Source organism: Engystomops pustulosus, chromosome 4, assembly GCF_040894005.1.
Source record: "Engystomops pustulosus chromosome 4, aEngPut4.maternal, whole genome shotgun sequence".
In the NCBI taxonomy this organism is placed as follows: Eukaryota; Metazoa; Chordata; class Amphibia; order Anura; family Leptodactylidae; genus Engystomops; species Engystomops pustulosus.
Window position 1 is genome coordinate 146,114,892 of NC_092414.1, and position 19,328 is coordinate 146,134,219.

Sequence of the window (19,328 nt, forward strand, 5' to 3'; positions counted from 1 at the left end):
TAGGGTGTTCTATTAGCTTACTGTTAGGCAGGAGTGATTCTCCAAGAACCCAACAGCCCTTCCTAGGGCTACAATAACGTTATACTTTTTTTTTTTATTTGCTTGTGGCTGGGCTTGCTGGCACTAGTAGTGCAGCTAGTACCATATTGTGAGGAATTTGCAGGGGGACTTGCTACCGTTGTGTTTAGCTCTTAGTGACACACATATCCACCTCAAACACCAAAGTGGGAAAATTTATTAGGGGTTTGATTTCAATTAGGCACAGTCTGCCAGTTTCTTTTTATTTTACGTTTATTTTTTTAATAACTCAGTGTCATCTCATCTTGCATAGTAGTGTGCTTTAATACTTGGCTAGAAAATAGCCATAGGAGAATCCAAACGGCTTACTTACGCCTACAGTAGCGTTATATATATTTGATTTCTGGTTGATCTGCTGGTGGCTGTAGTTGCTGCAGTGCATCTACTAGCAAATTGTGAGCAATTTGGAGTGAGACTTGCGACCACTGTGTTTTGCGCTTAGTGACGCACATATCCATCGCAAAGACCGAAGTGGGAAAATTTATTAGGGCCCGGGGTTGTATTTCAATTAGGCACAGTCTGTCATTTCCTTTTTTATTTTACGTTTATTTTTTTCATAACTCAGCGTCATCTCATCTGGCATAGTAGTGTGCTTTAATACTTGGCTAGAAAATAGCCATAGGAGAATCCAAACGGCTTACTTACGCCTACAGTAGCGTTATATATATTTGATTTCTGGTTGATCTGCTGGTGGCTGTAGTTGCTGCAGTGCATCTACTAGCAAATTGTGAGCAATTTGGAGTGAGACTTGCGACCACTGTGTTTTGCGCTTAGTGACGCACATATCCATCGCAAAGACCGAAGTGGGAAAATTTATTAGGGCCCGGGGTTGGATTTCAATTAGGCACAGTCTGCCATTTCCTTTTTTATTTTACGTTTATTTTTTTAATAACTCAGTGTCATCTCATCTGGCATAGCAGTGTGCTTTCATACTTGGCTAGAAAATAGCCATAGCAATAGGATAGCATCGTTTGGTTTTAAAAACTAAAAAACACACAAAAAAAAAAAAAACACAAAAAAAAGTTAAAAAAAAATTAAAGTTATAACTCTCATTTTCAAAATGTTTAACCCGAGGGCTAGGGGTAGAGGACGAGGGCGGGGACGTGGGCGTCCAACTACTGCAGGGGTTAGAGGCCGTGGTCCTGGGCGGGGTGAGACACCACCTGCTGATGAGGGAGCAGGGGAACGCCGCAGAGCTACACTCCCTAGGTTCATGTCTGAAGTTACTCGGACTCGTGGTAGAGCACTGTTGAGGCCAGAACAGTGCGAACAGGTGATGTCGTGGATTGCCGACAATGCTTCGAGCAATTTGTCCACCAGTCAGTCTTCCACGCAGTCCACCCATGTCACCGAAATCGGCACTCCTCCAGCTCCTGCACCTCAGCCTCCTCCCCCCCAGTCTGCCCCCTCCCAGCAAAATTTGCCATTAGAACCGGCATACTCTGAGGAACTGTTTTCTGGACCCTTCCCACAGTCAAAAACCACTTGTCCGGTTGCTGATGAGCAATTTTCCGATGCCCAGGTTTTCCACCAGTCGCAGTCTGTGGGTGATGATGACCTTGTTGACGTACTGGAAGAAGTGTGTAAAGAGGTGTCCGACGATGAGGAGACACGGTTGTCAGACAGTGGGGAAGTTGTTGTCAGGGCAGGAAGTCCGAGGGGGGAGCAGACTGAGGGATCGGAGGATGATGAGGTGACAGACCCAAGCTGGGTTGAGAGGCCGGGTGAACACAGTGCTTCTGAGACGGAGGAGAGTCCTCGACCAGAACAGGTTGGAAGAGGCAGTGGTGGGGCCAGACGGAGAGGCAGGGCCAGAGCTGGTGCATCAGCGCCAAATGTGTCAACTAGTGAAGCTCCCGTGGCGAGGGCTCCTGCGGCGAGGGCTAGATTTTCAGAAGTCTGGAGGTTCTTTAAGGAAACACCGGATGACCGACGGACTGTGGTGTGCCACATTTGCCAAACCAGGATCAGCAGGGGTTCCTCCACTAATACCTTAACTACCACCAGTATGCGCAGGCATATGAATGCTAAACACCCCACTCAGTGGCAACAAGCGCGTTCACCTCCGGCCGTGCACACCACTGCTCCTTCCCCTGTGTCAGCTGATAGTCAGCCCCCTGCCCAGGACCCTGCCACAAAAACCCCATCGTCGCCTCCACGATCCTCCACAGCATCCACCAGCGTTCAGCTCTCCATACCCCAGACGCTGGAGCGGAAACGCAAATATAGTGCAACCCACCCGCACGCCCAAGCCCTTAATGTGCACATCTCCAGATTGCTAAGCCTGGAGATGCTGCCCTATAGGCTAGTAGAGACCGAGGCCTTTCGCAGCCTCATGGCGGCGGCCGCCCCTCGGTATTCGGTCCCCAGCCGCCACTACTTTTCCCGATGTGCCGTCCCAGCCCTGCACCAGCACGTGTCAGACAACATAATCCGTGCCCTGACCAACGCCGTTTCTGACAAGGTCCACCTGACCACGGACACGTGGACGAGTGCTGCCGGGCAGGGCCACTATATATCGCTGACGGCACATTGGGTTAACTTGGTGGAGGCTGGGACCGAGTCTGACCCTGCGGCTGGTCATATACTGCCGACGCCGAGGATTGCGGGGCCTACCTCGGTCCAGGTGTTTCAGGCCTACTATGCCTCCTCCTCCTCCCACCCCTCCTCCACCTCCTCCTCCGAACGACCATCCGTGGGCATGGCGCCATCAGTCGGTAGCTCTAGGCACAGCAGCAGTGCCGTCGCTAAGCGACAGCAGGCAGTGCTCAAACTGCTGAGCCTAGGCGATAAAAGGCACACCGCCCAAGAACTATTACAGGGCATCACGGCGCAGACTGATCTGTGGCTGGCACCGCTGAACCTGAAGCCAGGCATGGTTGTGTGTGACAACGGCCGTAACCTGGTGGCGGCTCTGCAACTCGGCAGACTGACACATGTGCCATGCCTGGCCCATGTGTTAAATCTGATAGTTCAGCGTTTCCTCAAGACATACCCCAATCTGTCTGATTTGCTCACGAAGGTGCGCCGCATCTGTGCGCATTTCAGGAAGTCCAGCACAGATGCTGCCACTCTCAGGGCAGCGCAGCGCCACCTCCAACTGCCCGGTCACCGACTGTTGTGCGACGTGCCCACGAGGTGGAATTCAACACTGACCATGTTATCCAGAGTTTACCAGCAGCGCCGAGCGATTGTAGACTGCCAGATGTCAACTTCCACCAGAACTGGTAGTCAGGTCAGTCAGCTTCCTCAAGTCTACAATGAGGAGTGGACGTGGATGTCTGATATCTGTCAGGTGCTGAGTAACTTTGAGGAGTCAACACAGATGGTCAGTGGCGATGCCGCCATCATCAGCCTCACCATCCCGCTGCTTGGCCTGTTGAAAAACTCTCTGGTCAGCATGAAGTCGGAAGCTTTGCGCTCCTCACAAGAGACGGGGGAAGAAGATTCCCTTGTTGATAGCCAAAGCACCCTTAGGTCTGTTTCTCAGCGCATATCAGAGGAGGTGGAGGTGAAGGAGGATGAGGAGGAAGAGGAGGAGAATGTTGGCGAGACACAAGAGGGGACCATTGTTGAGTCCTTCACTGTGAGCGTGTATGGGCAGAAGAAGAGGAGTTGGAGGAGGAGGAAATGGACAGTCAGGCCAGTGAGGGGAGTGAATTCTTACGCGTTGGTACTCTGGCGCATATGGCAGATTTCATGCTAGGCTGCCTATCCCGTGACCCTCGCGTTCAAAGAATTTATTCCAGCACCGATTACTGGGTGTTCACTCTCCTGGACCCACGGTACAAGCAAAATCTTTCCACTCTCATCCCTGGAGAGGAAAGGAGTGTGAGAATGCATGAATACCAGCAGGCCCTGGTGCACAAGCTGAAACAGTATTTCCCTTCTGACAGCGCTAGCGGCAGAGTGCGTAGTTCTGCGGGACAAGTAGCGAGGGAGAGTAGGCGAGCAGGCAGCTTGTCCAGCACTGGCAAGGGTACGCTTTACAAGGCTTTTGCCAGCTTTATGTCACCCCAGCAAGACACTGTCACCTGTCCCCAGTCTCGGCAGAGTAGGGCTGATCTTTACAGAAAGATGGTGAGGGAGTACGTAGCTGACCATACCATCGTCCTAAATGATCACACAGCTCCCTACAACTACTGGGTTTCAAAGCTGGACATGTGGCACGAACTGGCGCTGTACGCCTTGGAGGTTCTTGCCTGCCCTGCCGCTAGCGTCTTGTCCGAGCGGGTTTTCAGTGCAGCTGGTGGCATCATCACCGATAAGCGTACACGCCTGTCGACTGACAGCGCTGACAGGCTGACGCTTATCAAGATGAATAAAGCCTGGATTTCTCCTAATTTCCAATCTCCACCAGGTGAAGGAAGCTCAACCTGAATAATTTATCCACTCCTCCTCCTCCTCATTTTCCTCCTTCTCCTCCTCTTTGTACAGTAAAGCAGAGGAAACTGGCTATTTTTTGACAGGGCCCACTGGCTCTAGCTATAGTACTTTATGCATTTAATTTTTCTGGAGGGCCACCGACCCGGTCCTCTGTTTTAAAAAATTTTTGGGAGTGCCACATACAGGCACTCAATCTATTCAATTTTTCTGGAGGGCCACCTACCTGCTCCTCTGGTTTGAAAACTTTTTTGGACTGCCACATACAGGCACTATCCAAATTAAATTGTCTCCATAGCAGCCTCCACACGTTGTCTCCATTGCTACCTCCAAAAGTCGTCCATATAGCTGCCTCCATACATCGTCCCTTTATCAAACGAGGTGTGTCAGGCCGAAATTTGGGTTGTTTTCATGGATTCCACATCAAAGTTGTTAACTTTGTCGCCACCCTGCTGTGTTATCCACAAAATACACTGGCAAACTTTTACCATTTACGGATATTATTTCAGCGCTTCTTGCGCAGATGTTTACATTCCCCTCACCCGCCATATCCTAAACTTATAAGAACGCTACTACACTTGATCTTATACAAAAGGTTCTTAGAAGTGCTGTTTGGGGAGTAGCCTAGAGACAGGGGCTTGGATTGGCGAAAGCTCGCCTGGCAGCGGAGCGCCAGCTCCATGCCAAGAACCAACTAACATAGTTTTAACTGCAGCACCTTTAATCTACTACTAGTTCACTGCCTCCATACATGGCCGCCTTATCAAACGTGCTGTGTCAGGCAGAATTTTGGGTTGTTTTCATGGCTTCCACAACAAACTTGTTAACTTTGTCGCCACCCTGCTGTGTAATCCTCAAAATATACTGGCAAACTTTTACCATTTACGGATATTATTTCAGCGCTTCTTGCGCATCTGTTTACATTCCCCTCACCCGCCATATTCCAAACTTATAAGAACGCTACTACACTTAACTTGGTGCAGGCTGGGACCGAGTCTGACCCTGGGGCTGGTCATATACTGCCGACGCAGAGGATTGCGGGGCCTACCTCGGTCCAGGTGTTTCAGGCCTACTATGCCTCCTCCTCCTCCCACCCCTCCTCCACCTCCTCCTCCTCCGAATTACCATCCGTGGGCATGGCGCCATCAGTCGGTAGCTCTAGGCACAGCAGCAGTGCCGTCGCTAAGCGACAGCAGGCGGTGCTCAAACTGCTGAGCCTAGGTGATAAAAGGCACACCGCCCAAGAGCTATTACAGGGCATTCCACATCAAACTTGTTAACTTTGTCGCCACCGTGCTGTGTAAGCCACAAAATATACTGGAAAACTTTTTTCATTTACGGATATTATTTCAGCGCTTCTTGCGCAGATGTTTACATTCCCCTCACCCGCCATATCCCAAACTTATAAGAACGCTACTACACTTGATCTTATACAAAAGGTTCTTAGAAGTGCTGTTTGGGGAGTAGCCTAGAGACAGGGGCTTGGATTGGCGAAAGCTCGCCTGGCAGCGGAGCGCCAGCTCCATGCCAAGATCCAACTAACATAGTTTGAACTGCAGCACCTTTAATCTACTACTAGTTCACTGCCTCCATACATGGTCCCCTTATCAAACGAGCTGTGTCAGGCAGAATTTTGGGTTGTTTTCATGGCTTCCATGTTAACTTTGTCGCCACCCTGCTGTGTAATCCACAAAATATACTGGCAAACTTTTATCATGTACCGATATTATTTGAGCGCTTCTTGCTCACCTCCTTTGGTTCCTCTCTGCCACCCATTGGTTTGAAGCCTGAGTCCATTTAGGGTATGTCGCCATGCCACTCTCTAGCCTGCCGCTGCTGTCGCTGCCTCTGCATGCCGTCCCCTATAGTGTCAGGGTCAATTATTGGATGTTTTAGATGCTATCTAGCTTCATTCTGTCACTCTGTCATGGCCATGCTGTTGCCCATAATTTTGGCATAATGGTGCGATTAAGCAGCCTCAGAGGCATCCATGCATGCTGCCCCTGCTGTTTCCTGTCCATTTCCGTGGTGTTTCCATCCTTTTCTGAGGTTCCCAGGTGTTTGGCCAAGCTTCCCTGTGCAGAGCCTTGGTCCCCTTGAAAAATGCTCGAGTCTCCCATTGACTTCAATGGGGCTCGTTACTCGAAACGAGCACTCGAGCATCGGGAAAATCGAATAACGAGTACCCGAGCATTTTAGTGCTCGCTCATCTCTAGTAATGATCTTACACTACCGTATGTGAATTTTTTTTTACACGGGGCAAGGGGGATGTCGGACCACCTACCAATATATGTACAGATGGAGGTGGATAGACCTAAGAAAATAAAGAATATTGTTTATCCATATACCATAAATTCTATCACTGATCACAACGTTTTTCTTAGTAAAATTAAAGGTTTTTTGAAACTAACAGCACAGGGCTAGTTGGGGGGTAATATGGGATACATTTAAGTGTTACTTTAGAGGGCTAATGACACAACAGGGGAAAATTGTGAGGGGGAGAAGATTTGCACATATAGAGGATAAAAGAAAGATGGTAATAGAGGAAGAACAAAAATATATCAATGACCCTAGTGATGACAACAGGATAAAATGGGAAGAAGCTATAGTTGCGTATGAGATAGAAACAGAACAGAGAGCAATAAAGATAAAAACCAAAATTAATGATAAGATCTTTAGGGAAGGAAGTAGATCAGGGAAAATCCTGGCCTCTTTGATTAGAAATCAAAATGAAATATCTTATATAGCAGCGATAAAAGGACAGAATAATAGGATTTCCTCGGATAATGGTCATATAAGTAAAATCTCTCTGGAATTTTATACAGAACTATATGACACAAAAATTACATACTCCTCTGAGGAACTAGGCAAATATCTTCAAGAAATTCAACTACCCCAACTTAAAATAGAAGAGAAACAGTTTATGGAACTACCAATAACAAAAGAAGAGATAAAATGGGCGATAGATAATATGAAAACGGGGAAAGCCCCGGGATTAGACAGCCTCCCAGTCGAAATATATATCACCTATAGAGATTCAATTATTCCAAATCTACATCAGGTAATACAGGACATCTATATAACGGGAGAGTTGCCACAATCTATGTCTGAGGCCTTGATAGTCCTAATTAAAAAACAGGACAAAGATCCTTTAGATCCAGGATTGTATTGACCCATTTCCCTCATAAATTTGGATAATAAAATTATAGCAAAAATTCTGTCCGAGCGCCTAAAAAAAATAATAGCAGGTATTATCTCCCCCAGAAGAAGCCGAATTGGCGAAACACGTGTCGGGGTCTCTGCTCCTACCTGTGGTTTGTACCTACTATCCTCCCTTGCTTTTCCTGGGCATTGTTTACTTTACCACTACCCAGGCCCTATATACTGTATTGTCTTATGTGGATGCACTGGTATTGATTTAATGTCTGCATGTACATAGGGATTCATCAGCATCTTTGATTAAGGTAGAGAGCTTTGCTTTTGTCTGTTTGTTGTTCCAGTATTGTCTACCACTCGTTCCCATGCATGTCTATAGGGGACATAAGTTTTACATTTTTATATGTGTATAATAAAGGTTATTGCAGTATACTCAGTACACTGTATTCCTTTTTTGGTGCATACTAATTAAAAAACAGGACAAAGATCCTTTAGATCCAGGATTGTATCGACCCATTTCCCTCATAAATTTGGATAATAAAATTATAGCAAAAATTCTGGCCGAGCGCCTAAAAAAAATAATAGCAGGTATTATCTCTGATGATCAAAACAGATTCATGCCTGGAAAATCGACCGCCATGAATCAACAGAGGGTAATGATTAATATCCAGTCATGTAAACAAGAAGAGGGACAACATAAAGCAGTGGTGGCCCTCAACGCTATCAAAGCATTTTACAGCGTCGAATGGAAATACCTATGAGCAATAATGAAAAAGTTTGCATTCGGGCAGGGATTCATAAGATGGGTTCAAATTTTGTACAAGAAGCGTAAAGCAAGAATTGAAGTTAATGGCGAAATATCAGCATCTTTTGATATACATAGGTGTACAAGGCAGGGGTGCCCTTTATCCCTCCAATGGCGATTGAGCCATTGGCTTCAATAATAAAACATAACGATTGTGTGAAGGGTATTCAAGTAGGGGACTACGAAGAAAAAATTGTGCTCTTCGCCGATGACGTGCTACTCACGTTATCCAAGACCCCAGAATCCCTGTCTGAAGTTCTGGAAATACTAAAGCAGTTCGGCAAATTCTCAGGCTTAAACATTAATTGGTCTAAATCAACCATACTGCCGCTAGACGTTTTAAGTGAGATACCAAAAACAGATTTAAAGCTCTTGGGATTAGAGGATAATATTAAATACTTGGGAATTATAGGAGAATTTGTATGGCAAGGAAGAAGAGCCAAGATTAAAAAAGATATTTGCAGTACTCTAGAGAACAGGGAGGAATGGGATTACCGAATATGAAGTTATATTTTTATGCGGCGCAATTACAACAATTAGTAAAATGGCAAGAACAAAAGAGTGGAAGTATGTGGGACACACAGTCACTCTCAGCATTTCATAAGCAAAAGCAACTTGTTTCTTTGTGCAATCAAGTGACCACATGGCTAGATTTATGGGAAATTATCTAGGTAATTAAAGGTACATTTTTTTAAACAACTTCCATTTGAAGAGATATTTCAATTAAAACATGTGAACAAATGAATTCAATTAAATATTAATGTCAGGATGAGTATATCCCTTTAATATTAATAACAAAACTGTCATATCACATTTCATGAAAAAAAGTAAATGTAATGCTGTTCCAAAATATCATTATCTAAAATTTTACTCCTCGCCTTCAAGAATCCATAACTTTTTTGTTCTTTGATTTTTTTGCGCAACAAATTGTACGTCTTACTGTCATTTTGTAATATTTAATGCTGTATTCTGAGGAGCTATAGAAAAATTCCATATGCAGTGAAAATGATAAGAAAAATGCATTTTCTCCATTTTGGGCCCTGTTTTTATGGCTTTCCCTGTGCGCCCCAAAAGGAAGCTTTTATTCTTTAGATTAGTATGATAACAGGGATAGAAAATCTATATAGGTTTTAATATGATTTACTACATCTTTTGTACAAAAAGAAAAATTGTTTTACAATTTTTTGAGGCCAATGTCGTTTTCATACTGCTTTCGTACGGAGCTGTGTGAGGTGTCATGTTTTGCTGGTCTGATATTTTCAATGCTGCTACTTTGGGGATTGTATGTTCCTTTGTTCACTTTGTATTCTAATTTTTTTTTTAAAAAATAGCAAAATTGCAAAAAAAAGTGTTGATTATGACATTTCACAATACCTGAAATAATGGAGTACATTTACTAAGAGTTTGTTTGCCTGTATATAATGCAAGGTGTAACTAAAAGTCCCGTGTGCCGGAAATGTGTCTCAGACACTTCTTAAATACCCATTGCACTGAAAAGAAGAGGCAAAGTCTGACAGAAAACCGCTGCAAGGACCTTAGTAGATGTCTATTAGTATTCATTTATTTATAAAGCACCATTACTTCCATGGTGCTATACAATCAGTAAAGGATTCACATAGATTACATTAAGTTTTAGCAAAGTGCCATAATTAATAAGACATAACTTTTAATAAAGGTAAGTAAAAACAACCACATTCTAATCTGTGGTCCGGTTAAACCACAATTCATATGAAAAACACCTAGTGAAACAAACAACCACATGAACGGACAATTATGCCGTACCATAACCATAAATTATTTACAAGAGCAGCATAAGAGAGGGCCACATGCGATGGTGCAGATTTGCCAGTGTTGGGAGTAAAAAAAAAAGGTTGGATCTCACCCGTCTTCATCCAGGGGTAGCTGCAGCTGGGGACCGCTTAGTCCAGTGATGACCTGTTCGTCCCTACTGTAGCTGATAGCCTGATCCCCCTTATATTGCTCCCAGCCCTTACAAGGGCGGTCCCAAAACTGCCCCTACACCAGCTGTTATGCCCTTAGTCTAGACTGCATTTATCCATTATTTCCCTACACATTTTGTGCCGCGGTCCTTGTGCACTCATCAGGGGAATCCAAATAGGTTACACTGGTGCTAGTATGCTTGCTGTGCCACAGTGGGCTGTGTGAACAATCGCTTGCTAGCGCTCTAAATTCTGAAGAACGGGCAGTGGCTTGTCCGGGGCTCATCTAAGAGCTGCAGGCATACACCTAGTCACTAGGTAAAGAGCACGGCGTCGGCGCCAGTCTACCATGCATGCGCCAGAAATAGCAGGTAGCGGCTCCGCCCAGGCCGCGCCCTCTCTGACGTTCGTAGGGGTTCGCTTCATGGCGTGGGAGGGGTCTGTGTTCGGAAGCTCGCAGGGAGAATTCCCTTATGCTTCGATTACACATTATGCGCAATCCCAGCTTGCATCCACCGTGACATCGGAATGTCAGCATACTAGGTAAGCTTAAGGGAAAGAGCAAACATCGCCATTAGATTAAAGTCCCGGCAATGATACATCGATCGGGGCTTGTGGGTCGGATCACAGAACTGAGTAAGAACCTCATAGTTCGGTGCAGACCCCAGGGGTTACAAATAGTTTGGTCAAATAGTTTTTGGCAAGTTAGGGGTGTAATAGCAACAATTTTAGTTCAAGACATTTTAGATTGGATCACATATTGAGGGTATATGAGGAAAAGAGTACAAAGAAAAAAGAGAAAAAAGGTTAGGAAGGCTAATGCACGTAGGGATATGAAAGTGTGGTATCTAATATTTTACACTTCTTGTCGATATATCCCTGCCCCCCGTTATACTTTGAGTACATCAGAGGAAGCAAGCATAGCTGAGGGTTTCATTTAAACCCTTGGGGGCCACTGTGTCCAGGAGAAAGATCCATCTTGCTTCACAATGCAGGATGGACCTGTCCCAATTGCCTCCCCTAGCTGGTTTGGGGATAGCCTCGATCCCATGGAAGCTAATTTTCTTGGCATCGCCCTTGCTAAATTGTGGAAAAGGCGACCAGCCAGTTTTGCCTGCAAACTCAGTCCACAAGTCCACCAGGACTGTGGACTAGCAGGAACTACTTTTCCACAATTTGGCATACAGCTAAGTGGTTCTAGGTGCATGCCACTTTATGCCGGACTCAGCCCTAACCTAAAATGGACAGCGGGTCCTTGTGAAATCCCTCTGAAGAGTCAGAAGACGAAATGCGTCAGGGAAGGTGGCGCAATACAGGGGGCATGCGTATTATTTACTAAGGACAGTTGTGGACTGCCCTTGTCAGGGCAGGAGTTTTGGGGTATTCATAGGGAGAGTATAGGTCCTTCTGCCCCAGGAGACCCAGCCCGTTATCATCAAAGACGTCTGAATCACGGTAGGATTCGGTTACCCCCATATGCAGGTTACGATATAGTTACCTTGAAACTGCAGGTGGTTACAATTTCCTATCTAGTGGACGATATACACGCTTGATTGCACTTTTTTGCACTTTGCATGACATTGTATAGGTGTTTTTAATATTTAGCACTCTAGCATCCATTTGGATGCGGTATTACATAATTATTTAATAAAAGTTATGTTTTATATCCTTTATTACCCCTATTTGCTGTCTGATTCAAGTTATGTACTAAGGTTTGTTTTCTGATAATATAGAATTTTGGCTGCTTTACATATATTTTTTAGATTACATTAAGAAAAGAACAAAAGCAAATACAAAAACTACAGAAATCTGGAACACCAGATACCCGTGAGGGCTCACAATTTTTATGGTCTGGAGCAGTAGAATTATTGTGTCTTGCAGGCAATCTGGAACAGGTGGGTTTTCAGGTTACATTTGAAAGTTTGGAAGGTGGGAGACAGTCTTACACATTTTGGTACTGAGTTCCAGAGTATGGGGGATGCACAGGAGATGTTTTGGATATGGAGAAGAGCAGATGGTAATAGAATGAAGCTGAAGTTCAGAGATACTAGGGGACAGGTTGTGGACGGCCTTGTAAGTCATTGTTAATAGTTTGAACTTGATCTTTAATTTAAATGGATGAAACCAGTTTTATGCTGGGTAAATCCAAAGCCATCAATATTCGCCGGCTGTATATACATTTGCAAATGTCCCCAGAAAATGCAACCTGCAGGGCTGTCCTCCCACTTGATGCTGCCAAAGCCTTTGACAGCATTGAGTAGGACATTCTATGGGCGGTCCGAGAATTTGGGCCATATTACTTGCGGCTGGTGCAGCTCCTTTACTCTGAACCAAGGGCCAAAATCAGATTTAACAAAGTGTTATCCAATCCATTCAAACTGGGTAGGGGGACTCGCCAGGATCCCATTCGTGTTTGCTTTGGCAGTGGAACCACTGGTGTGCTTGATAAGGGCCTAAAGGGAAATTGGGGGGATTCAAATGTAGCTCAATAGATGAACACATAGGGGCACATTTACTTACCCGATCCGTTCGCGATCCAGCGGCGCGTTCTCTGCACAGGATTCGGGTCCGGCCGGGATTCATCAAAGCAGTTCCTCCGACGTCCACCAGGTGGCGCTGAAGTCCGCTGGAATGCCTCGAAATACACCGGCCTATCCAGGATGAAGGTGAGTGAAATTTTCGCGACACAATTTTTTTTTTAAATGCGGCGGTTTTTCCGAATACGTCGGGTTTTCGTTCGGCCACGCCCCCCCGATTTCCGTCGCGTGCATACCGGCGCCGATGCGCCAAATTCCGATCGCGTGCGCCAAAAACCCGGGGCAATTCAGGTACAATCGGCGCAAATCGGAAATATTCGGGTAAAACGTCGGGAAAACGCGAATCGGGCCCTTAGTAAATGACCCCCATAGTGTTAAATGCGGACAATATTCTGTTATTTTTTGATAATGTACAGTCCTACCTGTCTCCTTTTATGAATCTTATAACTGAAGTACAAACTAGGGAACTGAAATTAATCAAATCAGTGTTTCTATCTTTGGATGCACTCCCTGGTAATTTTGACACTGGGCAGTTACAAATTGTTTTCTCCTTTAAGTATTTAGGAGTCTGGTTATCTGCTAACCCTAAAGATTATGTGTCACTTAAACCCTTATGTGTGTTGTTACATTGGAAAAATGTTCAATTAAAAAAAAGAATGGATTTAAAAAAACTACTTTAAACTGAATTTGTTGTACAATGGGTAACCAGCAGAGACTGACAGAGAGGACAGGCAGAGTAGAAGAGAGGAGATAGATGGATTAGCCAACAGAGCTAAGTATAGATTGAAGGGGGATTGGATAGTTAGCTCTCTGCTTCTCAGTCACTATCCCTGCCTGTCTCTCTTTCTCTCACTCACTCTCCATGCCTTTCCTCTCACTCACTATCCCTGTCTGTCTCTCTGTCACTCACTCTCCCTGTCTGTCTCTCTGTCTCTCACTCTCCCTGCCTGTCTCTATGTCTGTCACTCAATATCACTGCCTGTCTCTAACTCCCTCTCTCTGCCTGTCTTTTACTCTCCCTGCCTGTCTCCTTGTCTCTTACTCACTTTTCCTGCCTGTCTCTCACTTACTCTCCCTACCTGTCTCTCAGTTTACTCTCTCTGCCTGTCTCTTACTCCACTTGCCTGTCTCTCTGTCTTTTACTTACTCTCCCTGTCTGTCTCTTTGTCTCTCACTCAATCACCCTGGGGGGTTCTAGGGCATTCAATACTGGGGGTACTAGGGAATTCAAATTAATTGGAACAAATCATTTCTCCTACCTTTGGATGCACTCCCTGGTAATTTTGACACTGGGCAGTTGCAAATTGTTTCCTTCTTTAAGTATTTAGGAGTCTGGGTATCTGCTAACCCTAAAGATTATGTGTCCTTAAACCCTTATGTGTGTAATAAAATTGAAAAAATGTTTAATAAAAAAAGAATGGATTTTACAAATTGTTGTTCAATGGGTAACCAGTTGAGACTGGCAGAGAGGACAGGCATTCCTCTCACACACTCCCCCAGACTGTCTCTCTCACTATCCCTGCTTATCTCTATGTCTTTCACTAACTTACTCTCCCTGCCTGCCTCTTTGTCTCTCACTCACTATCCCTGTCTTTTCCTGTCTTATTTCCCTGCCTGTCTCTCTGTTATGCACTCTTCTTATCTGTCTCTCTGTCACTCACTCTCGCTGCTTGCCTCTCACTCTCCCTGACTGTCTTTTTGTCACTCACTTACTTTCTTTGTCTGTCTTTCTGTCTCTTCCTCTCCCTGCCTGTCTCTCTGTCACTCACTCACTCTCTATGCCTGTCTTTTACTCTCCCTGTCTGTCTTTCACTCTCCCTACCTGTCTCTTACTCATTCTTCATGCCTGTCTCTCACTCACTCTCTTTGACTTTCTGTCTGTCACTCACTCTCCCTGCCTGTCTCTCTGTCACTCACTTACTCTCCCATTCTGTCTCTTACTCATTCCCCATTCCTGTCTCCCTGTCTTTCACTCATTCTCCCTGCCTGTCTCTCACTCACTCTCCCTGCCTGTCTTTCACTCTCCCTACCTGTCTCTCTGTCACTCACTCTCCCTGCCTGTCTCTAACTCACTGTCCCTGTCTGTCTTTTTTTCAATCTCTCTGCTTGTCTCTCACCTGTATCTTACTCACTCTTCCTGCCTGTCTCTCACTCACTCTGTGTTTCTCACTTACACTCCCTGCCTGTTTCTTACTCACTCTCCCAGGCTGTCACTCACTCGCTCTCCCTGTCTGTCTATCTCACTATCCCTGCCTGTCTCTTACTCACTCTCCCCCTGCCTGTTTCTCTGTCTTTCACTCACTCTCTATGCCAGCCTCTTTGTCTCTCACTCACTCTCCATGCCTGCCTCTTTATCTCTCACTCACTATGCCTGTTTTTCTCTTATTCACTCTCCCTGCCTGTCTCTCTGTTACACACTCTCCCTATCTGTCTCTCACTCTCCCTGCATATCTCTCACTCTCCCTGACTTTCTCTTTGTCACTCACTTAATCTCTTTGCCTGTATTTCTATCTCTTCCTCTGCCTGTCTGTCTCTCTGTCACTCACTCTCCCTGCCTGTTTTTAACTCTCCCTGGCTATCTTTCATTCTCCCTACCTATCTCTCTGTCTCTCACTCATTCTTCATGTCTGTCTCTCACTCTTTCTAACAGTCTGTCTCTCACTCACTATCCCTGCCTGTCTCTCTGTCACTCACTCACTCACTCACTCACTCTCCCAGCCTATCTCTTACTCTCTTTCCCTTCCTGTCTCCCGGTTTTTTACTCACTCACTCACTCACTTTCCCTGCCAGTCTCTTCATCTTTTACTCACTCTCCCTGCCTGTAAAGGGTTAACAAATTTCATGAAAGTTGTTTTACATACGTGAAGGGGTGTAGTTTCTATAATTGGGTAATTTATGGAGTTTTCCTTTTATTTAGGCCTCTTAAAGGGACTTTAAATCTGAGCAGGTCCCGCAAAAGCATGATTTTGTGTTTTTTATGAAAATGTGAGAAATCGCACCTAAAGTTCAAAGCACCATTACATCTTACAAAACTGAGAGAATGCATAAAAATCCATGGAGACATAGAGCAGACATTCGGTTTATGTTAGTTATCAAATAAGTTTTCAAGTCTATATATGGAAAAAGTAGAACATTTTGAATTTCAAAAATCGAGACTTTTTCCAAATTTTCACCAAATATCCATTTTTTTCATAAATAAACGCAACACACACCAAGAAAATTTTTCGACTAACATGAAGTACAAAGCGTCACAAGAAAACAATTTCAAAATCAATATGATATGTTAACGTGTTCCAAAGTTCTAACCACTTATAGTAACACAGGGCAGATACCCCTTTCGGCGTTAAATTTTAAATCTACTAAAACCAAATAAAACCTATATAAATGTGGTGTTACTGTGATCGTACTGACTTAAAGAATAAAAGGAAGGTGTCATTTGGGGCTCACAATGAAAGCCATAAAAACAGATTGTCAATTTCACCGCACCTGGAATTTTTTTCCCGCTTTCCAGTACATTGCATGGAATATTAAATTGTGCTTCTAAATAGTACAATTTGTCCTGCAGATAACAAGCCCATGTACATCTCTGTTGACAGAAAGATAAAAGAGTCATAGGTTTTGGAATGAGAGGAGTGAAAGACAGTAATGTAATAATGAAAAACGGCCTGTAAGGGTTAAAGGAATTACATTTAGTGTTGATGAAGCAGTAGAAATAATAAATCCATGTGGAACTGTGCTGCTGCTAGATTGCATGTATGTCCCTAGAGGCGCAAAACAAAATGCAATATAAAGTATGTAGCCTATGTGCAGTGGTTTCATTTGCATAGAGGGTTGTGTGTCAGTGCTTTGTGTACCTAAATACAATTCTCCTAATTATTGTTTATAATTAAGAATGTTCACTAAGACACTTTAATATTGAACTGAAGTAAGATGAATGGAACGCTGGTGACCGAGTTTGTTCTCGCTGGTCTCTCCTCTAACCCAGACCTTCAGCTCCCTCTCTTCCTGCTCTTCTCCGTAGTCTACATGGTAACTCTGCTGGGTAATCTTATTATCATTGTATTGATTAGGACAACTCCAGGCTTACAAACACCAATGTACTTCTTCCTTATGAACTTATCTCTTGTAGATGTTCTTTATTCCTCCACTATCACACCCAACACCATGGTCAATATTTTCTCTGAACATAAGACAATCTCCTTCATCGCTTGTGCAATACAAATGTTTCTCTTCATTAACATGGGGAGCACAGAAGGGATGCTACTTGCAGTGATGGCCTATGACCGCTATGTAGCTATATGTAAACCACTATATTATACAGTTATTATGAATAAAGTGACATGCATTAAATTAGTTTGTTCAGTATTCACAGCAGGATGTCTCAATTCATTGCTTCATACCTGTGCTGCATTTAGCCTCCCATTCTGTCATTCTAATCACATTAACCATTTCTATTGTGATATTAATCCCATCTTAAGACTGTCATGTAAGGATACATTTCTTAATCAAATATTTCTATTTGTTTTTGCTGGTTCTATTGAAGTAGGTTCTTTTTTATGCATAGTCATTTCATACTCCTACATCATATTCAGCATATGTAGAATTGGACTTTCTGGAAGGAGGCACAAGTCGCTCTCCACATGTATTTCTCACTTTACTTGTGTCGCCTTATTCTATTTCCCAATTTTCTCCATGTACTTACGCCCAAACACTGCATATGCCGTGGATCAGGACTGGGTGCTGTCAGTTTTCTATACAGTGATTACACCAATGTTAAACCCCATGATCTATAGCTTAAGAAATCAAGATGTCAAACAAGCTCTGGTAAAATTTGAGGTCAATAAGATTTACTGCTTAAAGACGTAACAATATCACAGTAACTTGTATCATACGTCTGCTTTGCTTTGATACATGTGTATTCAAAGAGTGATATCTTGAAAAGCAATTCTGCATCATGGCTATCCTAAATGTATTAAAGAAACCATTATAGATTATTTACCATCATGTTTCAAATTGGTTGATATATATTAAATATAGCATTTGTGGGAGGTTTTATGAATGTCTGTTTTCACTCACTATAGTAACTTATCGCATGACTTTAAATTGAAGGGAACCTGCCATCAGAAGCCCTCTTTCTGGCGTCCCTTGTCCCCATAGAGAATAGTGTACACATTACCAAAGAGTTTTTATGGTAAAACATTCTTTATCATAAAAAAAATAAGTTAGATGAAAGTTTACCTTTCTGTACTTAGAGCTGTGTCCCTAGTCCCATGGCAGTGGCCAGTGAAGAGTGCCACCCCCCATTAATTCCCCATCATCATACATATCTGCCCCACTCCTCACTGGCCACTCCCTTGGGACTAGGGACACATCTCTGCATATAGAAAGGTAAACTATGATATAACATTCTCTAGAAGACATGGGGGATGCCAGAAACGGGCTACTGATGATAGTGCTTTTTTTAACTGAACTTCCCTTCCAATGTATTTTTTTGTATTTCTGTCTCTAGTTTGGAGGATATGAATCCTTGTTGCTAAAATGATGGAATTCAAGACACTAATCAGTGACTTTATTAGGTATGACAGCACTTTGATAGGAGCTCTTAAAGTTAAACGGAACCTGTCATCTGAAAGTAAAATGTTAACTGATTGTATAAAGTCAGGGAGGTGGAGAGTCCTGCTCTCCCTGCATCTGAACACCTTCTCTTATGTGATTGACATAATGGGGCAGATTTACTTATCCGGCCCATTCGCGATCCAGCGGCGCGTTCTCTGCGGTGGATTCGGGTCTTCCGGCGATTCACTAACGCAGTTCCTCCGACGTCCACCAGGTGTCGCGAGCCTATACTTGGTGAAGGTAAGTGCGTGTCCCGCAGCACTTTTTTTTAAAAAATGTGTCGGTTTCTCCGCCATGCCCCCTGATTTCAGTCGCGTGCATGCCGGCGCCGATGCGACACAATATGATCGTATGCGCCAAAAACCTGGGGCAATATAGGGAAAATTGACGCAAATCAGAAAAATATTCGAGTAACACTTCGGGAAAACGTGAATCGGGCCCATAGTAAATGACCCCCAATGTGGCAGACTTCAGGAGATCTGGTCAATGATGTCCCTTGATGCAGGACCATAATTACAGTGAAGGGGGCATTCTGAGGCAGAGAAAGCTTGACTTCAGTGTTAAGCTCTCTGCCGTTTGATGCCCAATTTCTACCGAATGTAGCGATACCACATATGTGGTGCTAAACTGCTGTATGGGTGCACGGCCGGGCATAGGATCAAAGCAGCGCTATTCACAGCAGATTTGTATTGTCACATTGTACAAGCTATAAATTTAAAAAATTTTTTGTAATGCAAACATTTGACTTCTTATTAATTATAGCAAAGCACGGTTTGGCAGCACTTCATACACCTCCACGTAACTTCGTAAAAA

General features: G+C 44.1%; 1 protein-coding gene across 1 annotated transcript; it reads left to right on the forward strand.

Moving 5' to 3' along the window:
• Window positions 1-6,994: 6,994 nt before the first annotated feature.
• On the forward strand, window positions 6,995-17,765 carry LOC140128481 (olfactory receptor 5F1-like). The gene is made up of 3 exons (XM_072150183.1): window positions 6,995-7,522; window positions 8,501-8,697; window positions 16,826-17,765. Exons 1-3 carry the CDS (start codon window positions 6,995-6,997, stop codon window positions 17,763-17,765), a joined length of 1,665 nt encoding a protein of 554 aa, XP_072006284.1.
• Window positions 17,766-19,328: the final 1,563 nt, after the last annotated feature.